The sequence below is a fragment of the Dipodomys ordii genome, unplaced genomic scaffold, assembly GCF_000151885.1.
Source record: "Dipodomys ordii isolate 6190 unplaced genomic scaffold, Dord_2.0 Scaffold48, whole genome shotgun sequence".
Classification (NCBI taxonomy): Eukaryota; Metazoa; Chordata; class Mammalia; order Rodentia; family Heteromyidae; genus Dipodomys; species Dipodomys ordii.
This window is the reverse complement of record NW_012267264.1, coordinates 9,721,431-9,743,389: the sequence shown is the minus strand read 5'-3', so window position 1 is coordinate 9,743,389 and position 21,959 is coordinate 9,721,431. Positions and strand designations below refer to the sequence as shown.

The 21,959-nt window shown below is 40.3% G+C and overlaps 1 protein-coding gene across 1 annotated transcript in view; it reads left to right on the top strand.

Moving 5' to 3' along the window:
- The first annotated feature begins 12,247 nt into the window (after positions 1-12,247).
- Positions 12,248-21,959, top strand: part of Tes (testin LIM domain protein) — a 38,366-nt gene continuing 28,654 nt past the window's right edge. The window contains exon 1 of the mRNA XM_013020024.1: positions 12,248-12,438. Within this exon, the coding sequence (XP_012875478.1) occupies positions 12,358-12,438 (81 nt within the window). The 5' untranslated portion in view covers positions 12,248-12,357. The remainder of the gene's footprint in view (positions 12,439-21,959) is intronic.

The following is a 21,959-nucleotide window of genomic DNA, read 5'->3' as shown; positions in this document are numbered from 1 at the left end:
CACTAACCCATATTCCCAGCCCAGCTGTTTTGAGTTAGTGGAGATAAGAGTCTGACGAACTTTCTTTCACTGACTGGCGGGCTTAAAACTCATCCTCAACTCTCAGCCTTCTGTAGAGCAAGGATTACAGGTGTGAACCACCACCATCTGGCTCTAAGGGAAGAATTACTAAAGAAAAGCTGATGAAATGTGTTAGACTTCACAGCATTAAAGTCTAAACAAACACCAGCTCTAAACTGCCACCACAACCCTTGGGAAAGAGGGTGTTCTGACTTCCAGATCTACTACATTATTTTATTTAAAATGTTCATTTTTCAGTGAAAATTATGAAACATGCAAGAAAAAAGAAACTGGAGTAGTCTATATACAAGGGAAAGGCAACAAATAAAAATTGTCCTGAGAAAGCTCTGGTGCTCAGTTCATTATATAAAACTTTAAATAATGCAAAGGTGATTAAAAATATTTTAAAATGCTGTGTCTCAAGAAATAACTTAAAGCATAGAAATAGAATCTGACCAAGGAGAAAATATGTAAATGATAGAAATGATTGCGGTAGGCAAACAGAATTAATGAGAAGTGCAACAATTAAAATGCAAGCTGGCCTAGGCAATCCCAGTGCTCAGGAAGGAGGTAGGAGTTTGAGCCAGAATTACACAGCAATATCTATTCACTTGATGATGATGATGAAGAAGAAGGAGGAGGAGGAGGAGGAGAAGGAGGAGGAGAAGGAGAAGGAGGAGGAGGAGGAGGAGATAGCTTTCTTTAAAAATAAAAAAAATGAAAAAAATGTTCTAAGATTTAGGAAAGCATTATACTCTTACATCTTTGTACTAAGTCATATTGACAAGGAGATAAGCTCTCAGGAAATGAAGTGAGTTGAATTAACTTAAATGAAATTAGTGTCTTGCTTCGGGCAAAGAAATCATCAATTAGCTTTCTATTGATTCATCAAACTCAGAAAAAAACCCACAAAATTATATACATAATTTACAGAGAGACATAAATCTTAACCCAAAGAAAACAAACCAATAAAATCATTTACCTTTGATACTCAAAAAAAAAAAAAGAAGCTCATGTACAGAGGAACACAATTGTCATACACATGAAACTTCTGTAATCTGTCAGAAGCTGATGAAATAGGATGAAAATTTTGGTGCAGTTTTTCACAAATGGCAGCCTTACTTGGTTTATCATCCATACTAATCCAAGTGTTTAAATGATAGTCTTCTAGAAGCTGCCACATTCTCTTCTGGTCAAGGCCAATGTTATGTCAGAGTGCATTTTTATCCAAAGAATAAAAGCCTGCATTTTAATTGGAAAGAATCTACTCTTCTTTCTGAATTATAATTGATTTTCCTTCCTATTTAAGGATCACAACAAAAACTACACTAAAATAGTCACCAATAGATAAATGCTACCCTTTTTAGGACTTCTTCAACTTATGAAAAAATAATAAATGAGTAACTCTGTTCACACTGAAGCTTACCAGAGTCTCTTATTTATATTACTGTTAAGAGGCAATTTTAAAAGTACATTTCCATTAAACATAAAATTCTGAGCTCTGGAGAGACCATATGCTCACAGAAAGGAAGTTTTAAAATCTGAGATCTTTTTATAATTTTTTTCAGGTAAATAAATTATCATATGAGCTGGATGCTGGTGGCTCACACCTGTAATCCTAGCTACTCAGGAGGCTGAGATCTGAGGATCATAGTTCAAAGCCAGCTGGGGCAAGAAAGTCCATGACACTCCTATCTCCAATTAACAAACAAAAGGAGGAGGAAGAGGAGGAGGGGGAGGAGGGGGAGGAGAAGACAATGATGACAGAAATGGAGCTATGGCTGAATCTCAGGAGCAATGGCAGGCCCTGAATTCAAGCCCCAGGATTGCTTTCCCTGCTTTAAAAAAAAAAGATAATTTAATAAATACAAGAGTGTTTTTGTTACCAGAGATTCTTATTCTAATTCTACATAAGAATACTCAGTTAAGACAAAGTTTTATGTTATAATTAATACAGAATTCAAATGCAATGTTTGTCAGCTTTCTAAGTTGTGTAGAAATATAATGTGGCACTTTAGGTTTCATTCAAACTAACTTCTTTTATTCTGTACTAAATAATACAGTGGCCCCTCCTGGAGAAACATAATTATATTATTCAGAAAATAGAGTTCTACAGTAGTGGAATAATGTCATATCTAATGGCATTTGTCTCCACTTATGTCACACTCCTGGCTCTTCTGTCACAGAATGATGTTTCCAGTGGTATTCTGATTCCTGTCTAAAACATTCAAAGCCTTACTACTTCTAAAGACAGCAGTCTACCTGGGGAGCATACAGGCAGCAATTCCCCAAATAACACTCAACACTGTCTACATCTGCCCACAAAGCAACATAAAAGTATCCTGTTCCAGCACACACAAGATTTCCTAGGCTATTACCCAATGCTAGTCAAACTAGCTAGTCAAATTCCAATGCTCTTCTTCAAAACTTCTTTTTTTACAATTCTATTTTTAATCACATTTTCTTTGCCAAAGAAGTAGTGAGCATATACTTAGCATTGATGTTAATATTTAATACTAATAGGTTAAACAGTCTAGATCATTCCTTTCTGAGCAAACTGCATGGTAGCTAGAGGCAGAAGCCCTCACAGAGATGTTTTGCTCATGTGATCACTTAAATAGTAACAAAAACAAATAAAAATAAATTTAAAAAAATCCTACAGTCTGGGGCTGGGAAGGTGGCTCAGTGGTAGAGCGCTTGCCCTGCATGCATGAAGCCCTGGGTTCCATTCCTCAGCACCACATAAGCAAAAAGAAAAAAGCCAGAAGTGGTGCTGTGGCTCAAGTGGTAGAGCGCTAGCCTTGAACTGAAGAACTGAGGGACAGCGCCCAGGCCCAGAGTTCAGGCCCCATGACCAGACCCAGAACAAAAAAATCCTACAGGCTGTCAGAGACCATCATGGCTGACTGACATACCTTCTGTCCTGAGCTTCGTATAATGGCAACTCCATAATTATTAGACTTATAAGACTTCCTCATCATGCATCTGATCCCATGGTACCTCCCAGAATTCCAGAATAAACCCTGTCCCAGAAAAAATTCCAACCCCTTACAACCCTTTCCCCAGGAAAAATAATCCTCTCCCCTACTAAAATTTGACCATAAACCACGTTGCCCCAAACCCTGGTATTAAGCTCTTAAATCCATTCTCAAGCTTGACTGTATTTCCTGTCTGAAATGAAACTTTCTCCTACTTCCTTACTCTGTCTTCTTTGAATTCTTTTCTTATGGTGATAAGAACCTAGAGACATTGGGTAGAGGTGTCAGTCTCCTCTCTCTGTCTCTGAGAAAGCCTTCATGTACACCACCATGATGTAGGTGACATGAGAGAATAAATCTGGATTCTAGTAATAAAAGAGACAGAAATGGAGAGACAGAGAGAACTGACTGCTTTTTGGTTCCAGTGATGACCAAGTCTCTCTTCAGTAACGCATACTTTCACTGCTACATTAAGCCAATAAAATAGTTAACTCATCATATCGTGCCCCTGTCGCACAAATTAAAGTAAGAATATCAAAGATTACGCCTGAAGTGGAGTTTGCAGTGGGTTTTTGACATTAAAATGTGTTTTCCTTCCAGTGAGAGGAAGCCCTTTGAAAATATTAAGGGAGTTAGTTATTTTTCTGATTGGAAAAAAAAGACAGGGACAGTAAAATTGTTACTCAAGAAGACTTTATAACAAATTTTAGGGTATTTATTGGAAGGTGTTGGTAACTTCTTGAACCTTTCAACAAGTTATATGGCTGACAGGATCTATGCTCCAAGCTGCCTCATTGGAAAGAAAGAAAAGAGTTCATGACGGATCAGTAATTCTGTTGAGAAACTTTTTCTACCTGCTAAAAATCGAAGGTAGTAGAAGGTTAAAAAAGCACATGACCTGCTAAATATAAAGGCTATACAGGGCATATAAAGTATGCCCTGTCTTGTATGTTGGCTTGGATTTTTCAGAAGTCAGAGAAATGGGAACAAATTATTCTCCCTGTGTCATCAAGTATCTCCTATCTATTCCTTGCTTGATTCTTTCTTCACAGTCTTCGTTTTAAAGCACAGTTGCCTAGGATCTTCCCAAGGGTGGGTAGGATGAAACTTGCTCTTATCTCTGGCTGAGTCAGTAGGCTCAACTTAAAACATTTGAATGGAGGATAATAATCTCCCCCCCCAAAAAAACTTGTTAATATCTTAATTAAGAACTAGGGCTGAAGAGTTGAGATGTCAAGATTCTACTTGGCAAGTGTACAGTAAAATATCATCATCAATACGGTCCATTAAACGTCTGTAAGTGATATTGGCCCTTTCCCCATTGCATGAAGTGGACAATGCTCCCTTGAATCAGAATAGATCTTGGTGACTGCCCCAACCAAAAAGAATCTAACAAAAGAATGTGAGATTTATGAGGCCAGGATATACAAATAACAAGCACTTTTTACTTTCCGGAGATACACACCTTGGAAGCCAGCTGTCATGCTGACAGGTGAATGCAACTCTTGCAGAAAGAATCGAGAGGGAGGCCTTGTGTGGCTGGCCATGGTGATAGGCCTTACCAACAAGACAGGTGAAGATAATTCTATCCTTTAATCATGGACTCACTCCTAAGCTTCAAGTCTTCCAACTAAAGATTCAGTCACACTGGAACAAAAAAACCTTTTCTGCATGTATATCCTCACAACCTCCCTGCAGTTCAGTGAATGATCCAGTGAAATATCTGAGGAATTTAGAAAAGCTGTTATTTTCATGGCTGATTTTTCTTTTATTGAGATTGGTCTTCTTTCTTAAACTTGGACAGATTTTTGTGATTATCTGAAACTATAGAGCATGGTGGAGAAGACAGCATATGACTTTTTTGCAGTTATAGTAAGGTAATAAAGAGTTTATTTAATAGTGAAAGTAAAGGCGACTCAAAAGAATGAACAGTGGGACCTGGAAACTGATTGTCCCATGGAATATTTTCAAAAGGAAGGAAGTGAAGAAATCATCATGAACTGAGAAATAAATGACAAACCACTACTGGTGTTTTAGTGTATTTCCTTCATGTTCCTTTCCTGTACATGTTACAAAAAACTAAATGTCATTGCTCAGTAGTTATGCTAAATCTACTATATGGCTCATTCATTACCTACTTAGTTAAATCCCAGTGTTTGGTCAATTTAAAAATAATTACAAGTAATAGCTTGCTCTGAGATATATTGGTACCTGTTTTCTATTAAAATATCCTCAGAGGATAATTTGTAATTTTATCCAAGCTGCTAATGAACAATAATAGCTGTAACAGACTCACATAGGAGACCTATGGCAAACTTCAATAAATGATTAACTTCTCTAAAGAAGCCTCTTGGGACCACAGTAACAATTGAAGAGAAAGGTATATCCATGTTAATCTTGAAATGTTATTTCATCTACAATACAAATCGTTCTATACTTTCTTCTGGTGGTCACAGTATGTTTTAAAACTGAGCATTTATTTAAATGTTTTTTTCTTTCAAGCAATTGTTTCTAACATATTTATAAGATGATTTCTATGCTGCTTTGTATGTCCCTCCCCTACGATATAACCCCTGCTTTCACTGTATTTGATGTTGGTATAATTTGTGGAGGGGAAGGGCAAAAACAAATTGTTTAACTAGGGATACAGGTGGACCCATTGCAACAATGAGATGTACAAGTCGTTATGTCAAAAAATGAACTTTACAACTCTGGTGGGGAGGCGGAGGATTGGGTAGGGGGAGGTGGGGAGAGTATGGAAAGGGATGGGAAGGGGAAACAAAGAGGAGGCAACAATGCTTGATAAGAAATGTCTTCGTTATCTTGCCCATGTAATTGTAACTCCTCTGTACGGTATTCTCACAATAAAAAAACTGAGCATTTATAAGCACATACATTTTATATATATGTGTCTGTGCCATATAATCATCTGTATTTTCAACTTAAATGTTTCTCTTGCTCTACAGTATCAGTTAGCTCCCACTGGACTCTCAAAATAAATCTATCTATCTATCTAAATTCATTATTTTTCTCAAGTAGACTTCTTTCTCCTCTTCTATTTCCCAAAGAAAAAAAGTATATGGCATAAGTTCCATGTACTTTGTGACCCAAAGTAGATTTCAAAAAGATAGGATAGTAGAGTCCAATAGGATTCATACCCTCTCTCTTATCAAGAAACAGATAATTCCTATATTTCTACCTCTTTAATATCATTTTAAAATCCTTCTCCTTCTCCATGTTCATTACTACATGAGCCCTCAGCATAGTTCATGTGGGCTTTAGCTAGAATTTCTTTTTATGTTTTTTTTATTGCCAAAATAGTGTACAGAGGGGGTACAGTTACATGAATAAGGTAATGAGTACATTTCCTATTGAGCATTGTTACCTCCTCCTTTGTTTTTCCCCTTCCATCCCTTCCCTCCTACCTCCCAAACTTCTCCCTACCCCATCTGCCAAGTTGTAAAGTTTGTTTTCAACATAGTGTCTTGTATATCTTATTGTTACAATAGGTAAACCTGTATCCTTATTTCAGCATTTTGTTATTTCCCTTCCTCTCTCCAAATCAGAAAAATGTATATACAAGATGCAGGGCACCAACATCAAATACAGTGAAAACAGGGGTTATACCGTGGGGGAAACACATTCAAAAGAAGCAAAAAAAAATCACATAGTACATTTTCAAGATGTTAAAAATAAAAGCAAGAAAGAAAAAAGTATGTCCCTGTCTTGGGGTTCATTTCACTTATCATCTTATATGGCCATATGTACATACCTATTCTACTTGTCCTAGACTTATACTAGCTATTGCAAATAAGGGAAACCATGGGACCTATGTTTGTTTGGGCCTGGCTTCACTTAATATAATTTTTTCCAAGTCTTTCCATTTCCTAACAAATGGGGGTGATGTCATTCTTTCTGATGAAGGACTACAATTAATATATATATGTATATATATATGTGTATATATATATATATCTCACATTTGCTTGATCCATTCATCTACTGAGGGGCATCTGGGTTGGTTCCATATCTTAGCTATTGTAAATAATGCTGCAATAAACATAGTTGTGCTGGTAGCTTTAGTAAGGCAAACATAGTTGTCCTGGTAGCTTTAGTACGGCCTTGTTTGTGATCATTTGGGTAAGTGCTCAAAGGTGGGATTGCTGGGTCATAGAGGAGTTCTATCTGGAGTCTTTGAGGAACCTCCATACTGCTTTCCAAAGTGGTTGAACAAGTTTACACTCCCACCAACAATGCAGTAAGGTTCCCTTCTGTTCACATCCCCTCCAGCATCTGTTGTTATTAGAGTTCTTGATTATAGCCATTCTAACTGGGGTGAAGTGGAATCTCAATGTTGTTTTGATTTGCATTTCTTTTATGGCTAGAGAAGTTGAGCATTTCTTCATGTGTCTATTGGCCATTCTTATTTCCTCTTTAGAGAAGCTTCTTTTTAAGTTGATGGGGTGGTTGTTTGAGGATTTGTTGTTGGGGGATTTAGTTTTTTGAGTTCTAAGTATATTTTAGATATGAGACCCTTGTCCATTTTATGGCTAGTGAAGATCTTCTCCCAATCCGGGGGCTTTCTATTGATCTTGCCAGCTATGTCCTTTGCCATGCAGAAACTTTGCAGTCTCATGCAATCCTATTTGTCAACCTTTCTTTGATTTGGTGTGTTTCTGGTTTTTTTTTTTTTTTTTTGGGTCTGGTTGTGGGGCCTGAACTCTGGGCCTAGGCGTTTTCCCTCAGCTCTTCAACTCAAGGGTAGCGCTCTACCACCTGAGCCACAGCGCCACTTCCGACTTTTTTTTTTTTTTTGCTTATGTGGTGCTGAAGAATCGAACCCAGGAAACTCAGGCATGCAAGGCAAGCGCTCTACCACTGAGCCACCTTCCAAGCCCCTAATTCTGGGTTTTAATTAAGAAAATTTCGGCCTGTGCTAAGGAGCCCTAGAGTTTCTCCTATTCCTTCCTGTAATGTCTGCTTTAACTTTGAGGTCTTTGACCCATTTGGAGTTGATTCTGGTGCAGGGTGATATATAAGGATCTAGTTTTAGTTTTCTACAAGTGTTTAACAAGTTTTGCCAGCAGCATTTACTGAAGAGGCTGTCTTTCTTCCATTCTATTTTTTTTTTTAGCTCCCTTCTCGAAGATTAGGTGGTTATAGGTCTGTGGGTTCATTTCTGGGTCTTCAGTTCTATTCCATTGGTCCTCAGGTCTGTTTTTGTGCCAGTATCAACCTGTTTTGATTACTATGGCTTTGTAGTAGAGTTTGAAATTTGGTATTGATATTCCTTCAACACTGTTGTTTCTGCTAAGGGTTGGTTTTGCTATTCGAGGTCTTTTATTGTTCCATGTGAATTTTTGGGTTGCTTCTATTTCATTGAAGAATGAGGTTAAAATATTGATAGGTATTGCATTCAATTTGTAGATTAGCTAGAATTCCTTAATCACTCTTAAATTCTTACATTTCTCCCATCTTCCTAAACCTATTCATCCCAAATAAAAGGAAGACCTATAATTGTTGGGCCAAGTAGGCTTTCTGGCTTATAAATTCTGTAGAAGAATGTTCTGAAATGTTCAAACATCCACAGACGAATACCAATTTTCTTCTAGTACCTGTTATTCTTCTTGTATAATGTCTTATGATACTTGAAAGAGAGTTGTCTCTGAGATATTTGGAAAATCTATCCATTTGGGCTTTAGTGAGTATGTTGTGCTACATGCCTCTGCATTGGCACCAGTCTTAACTGTTTGGGTCAGAAGTCCAAAGTTACCCAAGCTGGGATATACAAGAGTCTTTTTGTCTGAGGGGGTCAGAGGGCCATTCATGTGATGAGATTGCCTTTATTGGAAGTCCATATGTGCAGAAAATAGCTAAAGCTAAAGCTAATGCAGGCAGGGCATTGTGAGAGTCCACACAGCCCCTGAGGAAGAGCAGCCCTCTTGTTTGCAGATATTATATATTGCCTGGCTCCAATCCCAGATGCATGCTGGCTCTTAAGTTTTGAAAGAAACATCTGTGTCTTGAAAATAAAATGGCACCTTTAAAAATTGCTAAATAATTCCACAGGGTTTCTAGTACTTTCAATTAAGTACTAGAACAAAAGCCAAAGAAGACTCCTTTCAAAAGCTTTTGTAAACAGCAATACTACCTTCTGCAGGATTTTCTCATTTGTGCTTTCTCCCTGCCTGTAACACCTCATTACTCTTACAGGCCTACCACCCTAACCGTCAACAACTTTAACAATCTGTAAACAGCTTAAGAAAAGAGGAAATGTCTTACATGTGCTTATATTGCTCCACTTTCCATTATAGTACAGGGCATATAAATATTCACTACATTTCCCTCATCAGAGATAGTAATTTGATCACCTAGAGTCTGACCTGAACCTGAACATAAATTATTCTGGCCTTTATAAACAAAATCTATTTTAGCATGTATTTATGTCTATCACTGCTAATACTTGTAGTTGCTTTTTAAAAGAACATTCTATAGTATCCAGTATATTGACTTCATGTCTACTTTATTTGATTGCCATTTATTTGGCTGATATTTCCATGAGTTTTGTGGAGAAGCCAAGTCAAACTTTGACCAAAGCACTTTGGTAACCGCAAAGGGAGCTAAAATTGTAAAGTAATATCTATCTCCACAATTCCACCAGCAATACACTTCCCAAAGTCATCAATGATGTTTTTGTTAGGTCCAGTGTACATCTGACCTTTCTTTACAATCTCTCATTGTTAATGGATTCCTTCTTGTATTTCCTTTCTTGACTGACTTGGCTGACTTCTCTGTCTCATTTTTCTTTTCAGGGTCACATCCTTTGACTAACCTTCATCTCCTTTTCACTTATCTCTCATTCAGTCTTGCTGAATTATTCTCTTTGATGTTTCTTATTTTTCTATCTCCCAGGCTGTGTTTATTTCTGTGACTTTTACTTGTTTTATTTAGATAAGATGCTGACTTCTAAACATCATTTCAGTTTTAAGATTTCTACTTTGATGTATCTCAATTTCAAACTTACTACACACCAAACCATAATCTTTTATCTTTAGCCTCCCGTAACTGAACAAAACTCTGCCTTTCATTTTGTATTTTCCTCTCTTCCTGAACTACCTGCAGAATGGATCATTTTGAAATTGATCATAGCAAATTGTGTGTGTTGACTTTTGCTCCTTCCTCCTCCATCAACCACATCTTGTGACCCTTCTACATTCTTAATATCTCTATAGTTTTTCACTTGAATAACTAAATAAGGACTTGCAATTTAATCTAACACTTGCTACTTCAATTTTGTTTCTATAATTTACACTTATTCTATAAATAATTGTTTAAATTGGCAGAGTGAGGACTCTAAGTAGATATAACAGAATTTCTGTGCTCATCCTTGCCAAATTGTTCCCATAAAAAGTGATTCTGGGAGGGCTGGAAAGAAAAAAGGAAGGCAAGCAGAATTTGATGGTGTCCTCTCTACTATTCTCCCAAATAAGTTCCCCAAACTTTTGTTACTATGTTTGTCTGATACTTTACTTGACATTTTCCATCTTTGAAAAAGAAGAACTTGTTTTATCATAGCTAGACCACAGAGTTTGCACTGGGCAAACTACAGGAGCCCAAACTTATCAGGACAGCTTAGGAAAATGAGTCATAAACATTTTATGTCAACTGAGTTAAAACCAACCATGATCCATTTTTGTTCATTTTATTTTTAGTTATTAGCTGGAAAAGGAGAACATGCATATTATAAACAAATGCTCCGTTGAATAACATTAATGACTAATCAAATAAAATCAAGGGTTGAAAGTTTTGGCTAAAATGAGTTTTGAGTGTTTGTTGTACCAAACTTATTTCCAGAGGCAAAGTAGAGAAACATCTGGACTTAAATGTATGCATTATGTAAAACTTTTCTTTTTCTTCTTTCTTTCCTTCTTTCTTTCCTCCTGCTCCTCCTTTTTCTTCTTCTCTTCATTATTATTTTCTTTTGTGGTACTGAGGATTGAACCTAGGATGTTGTACTTGCTAGGCAAGAGTTTTGACCCTGAACTATATCCCAGCCCGAGAAGTTTATTAAGAAAAAAAAAGGAAGTAGATGACAAATTAGGTTATTACTTATCTCTCCATTTTCACTTGCTATTATCAGTAACTGAAGAAAATTGCTTTATCCTTAGTAAGAATGTTGTTTTCAGTCCCAAATATCCTAAAGACGTTGTCATAAGACTTATAAGCACTTGTTCTATCCCCAACTGGGGGAGCGTATGGGCAAGTCCCCGAAATCCCAGGGCCTCAGTTTCCTGAGGAATAAAGTAAACCGTATTAATTAAATCACAAGTTCTCATCCCCACTGATGGTATTCATGGCAAGTGCGCCTAAATAAGGGCAGAAAAGGCATCCTGATTCCGTGTGCCAGTGATGCTGTGGGAAGTTCCTCATTAAAGCCTCATTGAGACTCAACAGCAGCCCATTTCCCACAGGGACAAAAGATAAGCCTTTCTTTCTTTCTTTCTCTCCAACCTGCTTCTGAAGTAGTCCACAGCATTTGGGAGGAATGGGATATTCAAAAACATCACAGCAATCTTCACTGACATTAAGAATACAAGTTAAAAGTCCCAGCTGGTGTTTGGGACAACATGGAGAGAGGCATTCGAGCAAAAGGATATCTCTTTAACTCTGGACGGTTACCTCTATCTTTCTTATCTATCTTACTTACCTATATCTATCTCTAAATCTATATCAATCTGTCTATCATCTGTTGAGAGAGAGATTTACATCTCTAGATGTCTATAACTCAATAGTGAGTGAAGTTTCTCGAACACAAAGACCATCACTGACATCTCAGACAACCTTTACCATCTCCTCGTTTCCTTTTTTTTGCCCTGAAAATAAACCAAGTAGTCATCATTGGGATCACTGCTCCTCTGGACCTGCATCAAAGGTCTTCCTAAACACAGGTGGATTCTGCAGCCTTGCGAGGGGCTCTGCCTCTTCTCCGGCTCTAAGCCGTCCGATCCCAGCTCCCGGTGGCGGCGCGGAGATGGACGGGTGAAGAGTGAGTCACCCAGGGCGCTCCACTGGGCTCCGCCCCTCACCTTGCCGGCTCAGTGCTGGGGCCCGCGAAGGTGCGTGCGGCGCTCGATGATTGGTCGAGAACCAGCACTGCCGGGTTCCCATTGGCTGCTGGGACCTCTTTGTTCCCGGTCTCTGCCGCAGGACCGCGGTGGCCGACTGCGCAGCGGAAGTTCGACGGCGCGGGCTGAGTGGCTGCGGCTGCGGCGCCTCCCGCGGTGCTCGCAGTGGAGCGGGAGGCCAGCCTAGTTCGGGCATGATATCCGGGACAAGGACGGATCCCTCCCATCCCTCCGTCCGACGTACCACCATGGACCTGGAATCCAAAGTGATGAAGGTAAGGGGGCTGGGGTCGTGACTTCACCTGAGCGGGCGGCGCCGCCCCCTGGTCACCATGGGCGAGTGGGGCCCAAGGACCGCCCGGCGGCGTCCCAGGACCCCGGGTCCGGGGAAGGGCACCTCGAGGAAGCGCGGGGGGGTGGGGGTCCCGGCGGGCCCGCTCCTCCAACCCGGGGATGCTAGGAGCTTCCTGCGGCGAGGGATGAGGCTCGCCCAGGTCCCCTCGCAGAGGTTAGGGGTGATCAGAACTTTTCCTGACTGTTTCAGAGACCTCTTCCTACCCCGGCCCCGCACAGGACCAGGCTGCGGGGAGAGCAAGTTCGGGCTAGACCCTGACACATCTTCCTGTGTCGGGAAGTTCAGCTCTACCCCGCCTGCCTGTGTGGTGTAGGGGCGCTGATGTGGACTTGACACACACAGACACACACCGCCCCCCGGGTTCTGAAGTGAGTGTTGAATTCCTGTGCTTTCTCCCCCCCCCCACACACACACCGCCCCCAGGGCTCTAAAGTGAGTGTTGAGTTCTAGTGCTTTCTTCCACGCCCACGGGGGCCTGATAACAGATAACGCGATGATGTATTTATTTAGGTTTGGTCACTCAGCACACTGTCTGCCAGAGCCCCACCTCTCAGAGAGTTAACACCAAATGTTCCCCGGGTTAGGCAGCCGGCCACCCACAGCCACTTATGGTCCCCTGGGGGAAGGGTTTCAACCCGACCCTCCCGCAGCTTTCCACCCCCCGGGGACCAGGACACCACCAGAAGCCCTGCCTGGGTCTGTGGAGTCTGAGGGTCGCTAGGGGGTAAGGGGTGGGGACCGGACTGTGACTCAGTAAGAACACTGATGTCACCCACATTCTGGTGTTAACCTCTGTGTGAAACCGTCTGGTTCCTGGGAATTCCCCGTTCACTTCGCAGGAAACTGAAGCTAGCAGTACCTTATCAAATAAGGAAGTTGTGCACAGAGAAAAGAAAAAGCAGAGAAAACTTACAACTTCTCTCACTCAAACATCTATGGTACCGTCTTAGGTAAAAGCAGTTTTTCTCACTTGAACATTAACTCCATTTTGTGCTCAGAATTGAATTTTTGAGCCGATATGCAAATGCAAGGTGTTTTGTAAGAAATCTGTCGGCCACTTAAAACTAGAGTGGGAAACCTGTTCCTTAGTTCCATAGGACTGAAATCAGCACTGACCAGGGAAGAAGAGGAAAGCAAGTAAATTCTGAGAGTAGTATAATTACATTCTGTTCCCTTTCCAGTTGATTTTTTTAGATTTCTCATGAATAACTTGCCAGCATATCATGTTTTGCTGACTCTGGTTTACAATGATGTATGATGGTGTATGTATGCCTGAATTTTGGGGGGGACAGGGGAGGAGGCTCTACTTGTATATAAAGATTCTTTCTCAATACTTACTAAAATTTTTGGGAAGAAATGACGAATGTAGAAAATGCAGAGGATTTTTATGGCAAAGACACTTTTTTATGACACTATAGCAGGGAATATGTGTCATTAGACGTCTGTCAATTACCAAAAGTGAACCATAATGTAAAATATGAACTTTGGAGATGGTAATGTGTCAGTCTGTTTCATCAGTTGTATAAATGAATTTCTCTGATGTGAGCTGTTTGTAGGCTGTCATGTGGGGCATTTGTCCTTTCTGTTCAGTCTTGCTGTGAACCTAAAACTACTTAAAATAGTTTGTTCAAAAAAAAAGCCAACACCCAAAAGCATTTTAAAAACTCGTTTACAATTAATTCTGACAGGAAAAGTCCAACATTAAAAAAATATGTACTTGTAAGAGAAGAATCTGCATAATTACTTATTAGTAGTTTCTTAAAGTTTCAAAATGTGGGTTAGGATAAGTAATGCTTTTGACATGTCATATAGTTTTCCTTCTCCATCCCCCTTTTTATTCTACAAGGATATTTTCAACCAAGTATATGAGCCCTTTCTGAAATTGAACTCAGCTTGACCCCATTCCAAGAACTAAAGGCTCAGGCCTGTAATTCTAGCTACTCAGGAGGCTGAGATCTGAGGTTCAAAGTTCCAACCCAGTCCAAGCAGCAAACTCTGTGAAACTCTTATCTCTAACATACTACTCAAAAAAGCAGGAAGTGGCTCAAGTGGTAGAGTGCTTGCCTTGAGTAAAAGAAGCTCAGGGACAGTGCCAGGCCCCAGAGTTCAAGCCCTAGACCGGCAATCCCGTAGCATTAATAAATCCCTCTTTCATTATGGCATTCTCAGAACAGGGTCCTCAACCAGTTAATTGGAAAGGGCAAGAAGACAATAAAGGCATGTAGTTAACCAACCATATCCTCACTCTTGCTTTCTAGGGGACCTATCAATGACAAATTTGATTTTCAGTGAAATAGACAAAATGTTTCTCAGTTTAAAACAGTCTGAAGATCCCAGAAATACATTTCTATCTTATCTATAATCTTTTGTTGTTGTTGTTGTTTTTCCGGTACTAAGACTTGAACTCAGGGCCTGGAGCTCTTGATTGTTTATTTCACTCATGACTAGGCCTCTAGTATTGAGCAGTGCCTCTAGTTCTGGCTTTGTAAATTGTAAATTTCCTTGTAAATTAGATATAAAAATTTCATTTGTCTTCCCAGACTAGCAGTTCCCAGCCTCCAGTGTCTAGCTTAGCCTTATCATAAAAATAAACTTACATTGTCTTTAGAAGTTGTTTTCAAACATACATGAAGAAGAAAAATTACAAGATTATTATTAGCCGAGCCTACTTTGATACTTAGAGAATTTTCCGCTTGAAAGGATCCATCACATCCATGCCAGGGGACCACACAGAGGCAGACAGGCACAGGAGAAAGATTATTACAAGGTTTATTAGAGGAGCTATATTTCCCCCGGAGAGAGAGCACATGGCGGCCTCCACTATCTAGGTAGTAACAGGGTCTGGGGGTAGGAAGTGAGGTAGATGGGAGCTCAGGTGGGTCTGGGTGAAGAGAGGGAGGGGCCAGCTATATGGTGGGAACTCCAGGGCAGGGAGGAGCTCAGATCTGGGTAGAGCTGAGGACCAGAGGTGGGCATAATGCTTACATTCCCTTCTCTGTTGTTTAAAAAAAATAGGGGGTACCAGGCCGGGGCAGGGGATATGGATGGAGGTCGTTTCTTCTGGAGCTACTTCCTGCTGTAAAGGGGCGAAATAGTCAGGGGTCTCTGGTTTGTTGCTCAGCCAGGTACCATCCAAGAAGCATCTGCTTGACAGTGGTTGGTAAAGGTCCTCCTTTTTCCATGATAAATAGTTATCTAAAATGCAAAACACAATTAATAAAAGGCAAAAACTGCTGTCAGCAGAATATGCCATGGAGGAATTGATTTCCAGAAGGCACTATCAAAGACCCGAATTGCCTTTTCTGTCTTAGATTGGAGACATAACATGGTACATGACTCCCGGCATCCTGGAGGAGGGGGAGTAAGACTTTTTCTGCTTTAGGATCACAGTAACCTGATGAGGGGGTAGTGGAGATATTTAAAGGTACCACAGCCAACGGGTGTCATGGGCTCTTTTGGCTACTTCCTGCTGGCATGGGAATATCAAGGAATCCCTGGAGCTGGGGGTCTTTAGGGTCCGGGTCTGCAATGGGCAAGGCAGGGCAGTGTAAGTGATGTCTCCAGTTGACTGAAGGAACAGGATGGCCTTGACTTGTTCCCAAGTCGTATGACATAGGAGAACACACATTGGCATGGGCCAGAAAAGTCCCATAATAATCTTTCTCCTGTGCCTGTCTGCCTCCGCATGGTCCCCTGGCATGGATGTGATGGATCCTTCCATTGATCCTTTCACCACTCATTTCCTTTTTGAAGGAAGTAGTGGTTTGAGTATTTGAGTGCTCCTTGACCAAAGGAAGGCTCAAAGTTGAAATAAAAATATAACTATATAGAACTAAATTTGACTTTAACATGCATGACATTTTTTTTTCATCCAAAGCTCTTATCTTACATTGTTGATTTCATAAGAAATTCCTCCAAGCAGATAATAAACATCTGGGGGGGGGCGTGGGGGAATGTCAGTCCTGGGCTTGAATTCAGGGTCTGGGAGCTGTCTATGAGCCTGTTGATGCTCAAGGCTAGCCCCTCTACCACTTGAGCCACAGTTCCATTTCAGGCTTTTTTTTGGTGGTTTATTGGAATTAAGACTTTCCTGCCTTGACTGACTTTGAATGACAGTCCTTAGATATCAGCTTCTTTCATACCTACGATCATAAGGCATGAACTGCAGGCACCTGGCTATCTTTTTTCCCCCTATAAAATGATTTAGGATTATTTTAGGAATATCTTTACTAAACAGTGAGTTAGGTGATGAATATTATTATAGGGTTCTTGATTTTTTAAAGAAGCACTTGTCCATATCATTCATACAAATATGTGTTGATTACCAGTTTAACCCACTATCACAGAACAGAGGTTTTTATAATTCGATTTAGCTTTATTTTATTTCGTTTGAAGTAAGTGTGCAGTTGTTAAAAATGGAGTAACTAGGTTAATTAGACCAAGTTTTTGTTTTAGTATTTTAAAGCAGAGTTTGACTTTTATGTCTACTTTTTGTCCTCTGAGTTACTCCTCTGGGCCTTTCCCTTACATCTGAATGCCCTCATCCTAATTGACTTTGTGTCACCATAGTCTGTGTCTGCTTGACTCTGTTTCCCCTTGCACATACCTCCCAGGCCAAAAAAAAAAGAACCTCTCCAAAACAGTAAGCTTTGAGAAGTAGAAAGAAAGTCTCAATTTGTGATGAATGGTAAATCATGGCCCACACCAGCTATTTTCCTCTTTCCATTCTTTAATGAGAATAACTTTTTGTTTTCTTCTTTAAAAACATGCCAGAGAGAGAAAAACCTCCTGGAATTCCCCCTGTGCTGCCTAAATTGCTGCAGGGCTTTAACTCTACTGTGCTCATTTTTCACATTCTTTCTAACCTCTTTTGATCCACTCTGACATTTTGCATACTTTCCTTAGGACTCATTTTGGTATTTCTTTAACTTTACTTTTTAAAAAATGAGATACATCTTAAACATTAAACAGCATTAAAAATCCCCTCTCCATCCAATTTATTTTAAAAACTTCGGTGATAGGCAAAAAAAAAAAGGTAGTGATACAAGTGAAAAAACTACTGAATGGCAAAGATTATTTCTATAAGAAATTAAAATGAGCCATATCTCATAGGTAATCCCAGTGAAGTGAAGAAAGCTTGATGCTCAAGTCCACAGATGGTTTCCTTTGCTTGTATATTGCTGCAAGAATCTTTGAAGCCACTTTTGCTGTAAGAGTCTTTGCAAGAGTTGGGGTAGCATGAGCACAAGACACATGCAGTCCTTTTGCTTTAGATGTGGGTTCTCTGTAGCTCAGAACAAGTACAGAAGAGAGTTTAATACCTAGCTAGGTTTTTAGTAGTTAGCTAGGGTTTTCTCTCTTCTAATTCATGATGGGACTAATTACATTGATTGCATATGAAAAAAATCACTTTCGCTTTCTTGTTCTGATTAGTCTGAATGAAACCATATGTTTTTTTTTCAAGGCTTCTAAAACAAAATAAAAGAAAAAATAGATTATTAATGATGAGAGGAGAACTATTTGTTTTAATTTCCCATTCTGTATTTAAAATTATTGGCTGGAAAGTGGTGGAAAATACCCACATGATAATCTGTTTCATGAGATTTTCAGTGAAATATCAGCATTGTAAGCATGGAATTAGCATTATGGTCCAACAGTATACCAAGAAAGGTTATTAAACAGGGCTTTCTCAGCTGAAAAATAATGATAAACTGAAAATACAGGGCTACTTTCTTGGTTCTTGAGAACTAGAAAACAGGATTTTACAAAGTTTACATACTATGGTTTACGAAACCATAGTCCTATTTTCTGTTCTTATTTCCTTTATCTTAAGTATTGGTAAATGCAAATGAAATGAGGAAGGAGGTTTTGTTAGAATGTGCAAATGATTATTAATGGCTAGACTAATCATTTCAATGTTACATTTGGGAGTACACAAATAAGAGGCTTTCTTAATTGCAGATTACTTATGAAAGAATCATCCTTAAGTTACTTATTTGCAGACCTCACAAATTTTTGTTTGGTACCTACTACCATGGTAATTGAAATGAAAATTTTTTTAAAGTTTGATCAATAGGTCATTAATATGCAATACATGCAGGAGATAAAATGCTTATGGAAATAATGTAAATCTTCACTAATGAAATGAACTTTTTCTAGGAGAGGACTAATATTAAATCCAATTTTTAAAACCTCTTTGATTATTAATCAATGTATCACCATTCTTTTAGAAACACTCAAAGTTTACCTCAGGCAGTCTTTAATAGAAGAGTACATTTAGAGGCTGTATTTTTCAGTTCTCTTATACAAGAACTACCATAAAGTTTATTTTCATAAGTTATTTTATGTATTTTTTAAATCCAGAATTGTCTAATCTACCTGGCTTCCTACTTAAATGATAGAGAATCAGAGAGATAACGGTATCGCCTGCTTTTATTTGGTCATATTTACAAAATTAAATGGACATAGTTTAGAATTGCCAGTTTATCTCATCATTTTTTGTTGTTGTTGTTAGTCGTGGGGCTTGAACTCTGGGCCTGGGCACTGTTCCTGTGTTCTTCAGCTCGAGGCACATGCTCTACCACTTGTACTACAGTGCCACTTCCAGTTTTCTAGTGGTTTGTTGGAGATAAGAGTCTCATAGACTTTCCTGCCTGGGCTGGCTTTGAATTGCGATCTTTATCTCTCAGCCTCCTGAGTAGCTAGGATTACAGGCCTGAGCCACCAGCACCCAGTTTATCTCATTCTTAATATGAAGTCTGTCTGGGTTTGGATGAGTTTTCAATACGAAGAGCTTGCTAAGAAGCCAGATAGGAGATTGCTGAGATCCTATCTGATAAATGGTAGCAAGACTGCTACTATATAAATATATTTAATTTCTGTAACACTGAATCATCCTTGAATGATTTAGCTTGTGTTTATTATAGTAAGGTTCTAACCATTTCAGAAAACTGTAAAAGGTATTATAGGGTGTTGTGTCTGTTGCACACCTTATCCAAACAGTAAGCCTAGCCAAAAAAAAAAGTATAAATGTCTCAATGCGGATACATTAATACATCAAAGCCACAGGAACATTACTTGTTTTAGTGCCATCATCTTTCTTTGTAAACTGGTCATGCAGATATTAAAGTGGTCTTGTTTTTATCTGAACACATCATAATAATGGCATTAATAGAATGACTCATTTGGTAAAAGGTCCTTTTTTTCCCTTGTTCCTTTATAGGGTACTGGACTACAATAAAAACAACTGGGGCTTAACAGAAAGTTATTTTTTATACAGACAATTCTAGTTTAAGCCTTCAGACTGTATAACTCCATTTCTATCAATATCAACTCTTGAGCTTGTATTCTCTAAGACATTAGGCAAAGAAGGCATTCACAGGAGAATAAATAACATGAACTGTACATGATTTTGGAAAGTCAGAAAACTTGATTACAACCCTTGCTATTCACACTTTCTGTTGACTTTTCTAAAATAAAACCCAAACACAGTAATTATAGTGCTTTGTAGTTTTCCCAAAGCACAAGTTTGAATAGAGGAAGTGTCACACTAGCTAATTCAAAGCCTAGCTGACCACTGAGTATCCACCCCTATTTGAACTCTTAAGTGTTGCAGCTTTGGACTTCAAATGCCAGTGGCTCAGCACCCAGCATCTGGTGGGTGTTACAGCCTCAAGCTTAGGGTGGTCCTGACCTTCTGCTGCTAGTGTTCCAGCTCTTCAACAGTTGGAACTAGTACCTCTCTGAAGCTTTCTGGAACTCATCCAGCAGCCAGAGCCCGCAGCCTTTACAACCTCGGGTTTCTGCATTTCTTCTCCTTTGCAGTCTCAGCTCTCTGTACTTCTTCTTAGCTTCAGCTCTCTGCAATGTCCTCTCTCTGGGCTGCTCTGGAACTCCCTAACTGCCCTCTAGGTGCTATTGGGTGTTCCTGAGGCTGGTAGTTCTATATGTTGTCTGCTCTCCTCTGCCAGTCAGTCCACTTTGACTGTGACAAAGATCATAAGTAGGCAATAAAACAAATAAGCTTTATTGATGTCTGGACTGCAGTACCAAAGGGTTAATGCACAAGTTTCCAGAATTGCTCCAAGGAGAATGAGAATTGCACTACTTACATAGCCAGTCACACATGTCTATTAGCACCATGGATCTAGGAGGCACTCTTCTCTGGTCAGGTTGAAGACTGCTGCCAACAAAGAGGTCCTAGGGCTGTAAGCAGACTCAGACTCATTCACCTGTCTTGGCTATACGTGTGTGTGTGTGTGTGTGTGAGAGAGAGAGAGGTGTAAACTAAGGGTTTTCTTAAGTTGTCATAGCAGAAGCAAAGTCTCCCAGAACAAAGCCTCAGTTAGCAAAGTGGTGGCCATGACATCTAGAGATGGTGTTTGCCACAACGGGAAAAAAGTCTCTATGGCCTGTCAAGGCTGGTTTGAAGTCTTCCCTGGGGCATAGGCAGCCATATCGGTGCCTCCTGCCCCCAGCTCCAAGCACTCATCAGATTTAAAAAAATAAAAATGGCTGTCATAATGACAATTCAAGGAGCTGCTGAGGAAGTGGCTATTTGATTGACAGCTCCTGTGGTTTGCACTGAAATTGTGAGCTTGAAGTTGTGGTTGACACTGCCCCCTATGGACCTTTAGAAGTATAAGGCGTCTCTGGATCCCTGGGGACAATGGTACCCCCACTGGGGGATAGTCCTTAGGTGCTGCTCCTGCAGTGACAGAGAAGCTGTGACAGCTATCCAACCCCTGAACTAATTGAGCCCAGCAGCCTTACGCATTAAAACCACTGAAGAATGCTTAGAGCAAATATCCAGAGCAAAATCAGCATTCTTTTTCAGTGAGTGTTAATGCTGCTGCATGTCTGGTCCCGTGGCTGCAGGGATGGCCGAGATTCTTGGTCTGAAGGTTGACAGGAGGCACCCCCAGATGTGGGTGACCCCCAGATGTGGGTGCAGTTTGCGGAAGTGATCACACATCCAAGGCGATGTCCAGCTCGGCAGCCATGAGGCTATGGTAATGATAGGAGTGTTTAATATTAATAGTCAAGACCTGGGATCCAGCGAGGTGGGGTCACATGATCCTGGTCACATGTGGGTCACGTGTTTATGTGATGCGAGTTGTTTGATGTGTGACCATGCAATGCGGAGGGCACGTGGCTGGGAAAACATGAGAGGAGTCACGTGCCCAGGCCATGTGACCAGGGCGTGCTGAGGAGCGGCCCGAAGCCTCCGGCTGTTTTGACGTGGTGGGGAGGCTGCTTGCGGGCGCAGCCGCAGACCTGGCCCTGGCCGGGGCGGTTGCCACGGCTGCTGCTGTTCCTGGGGGCGGTGGGATTGGCGCGGACAGCATCCCGCGTGCGCTGGTGCGGTGGTCCGACGTGGCCCCAGCCGGCCCCCTCCCTAGTACACGGAAGGGCCCCCCGCTGGCCGCACCCAGCCGCCCG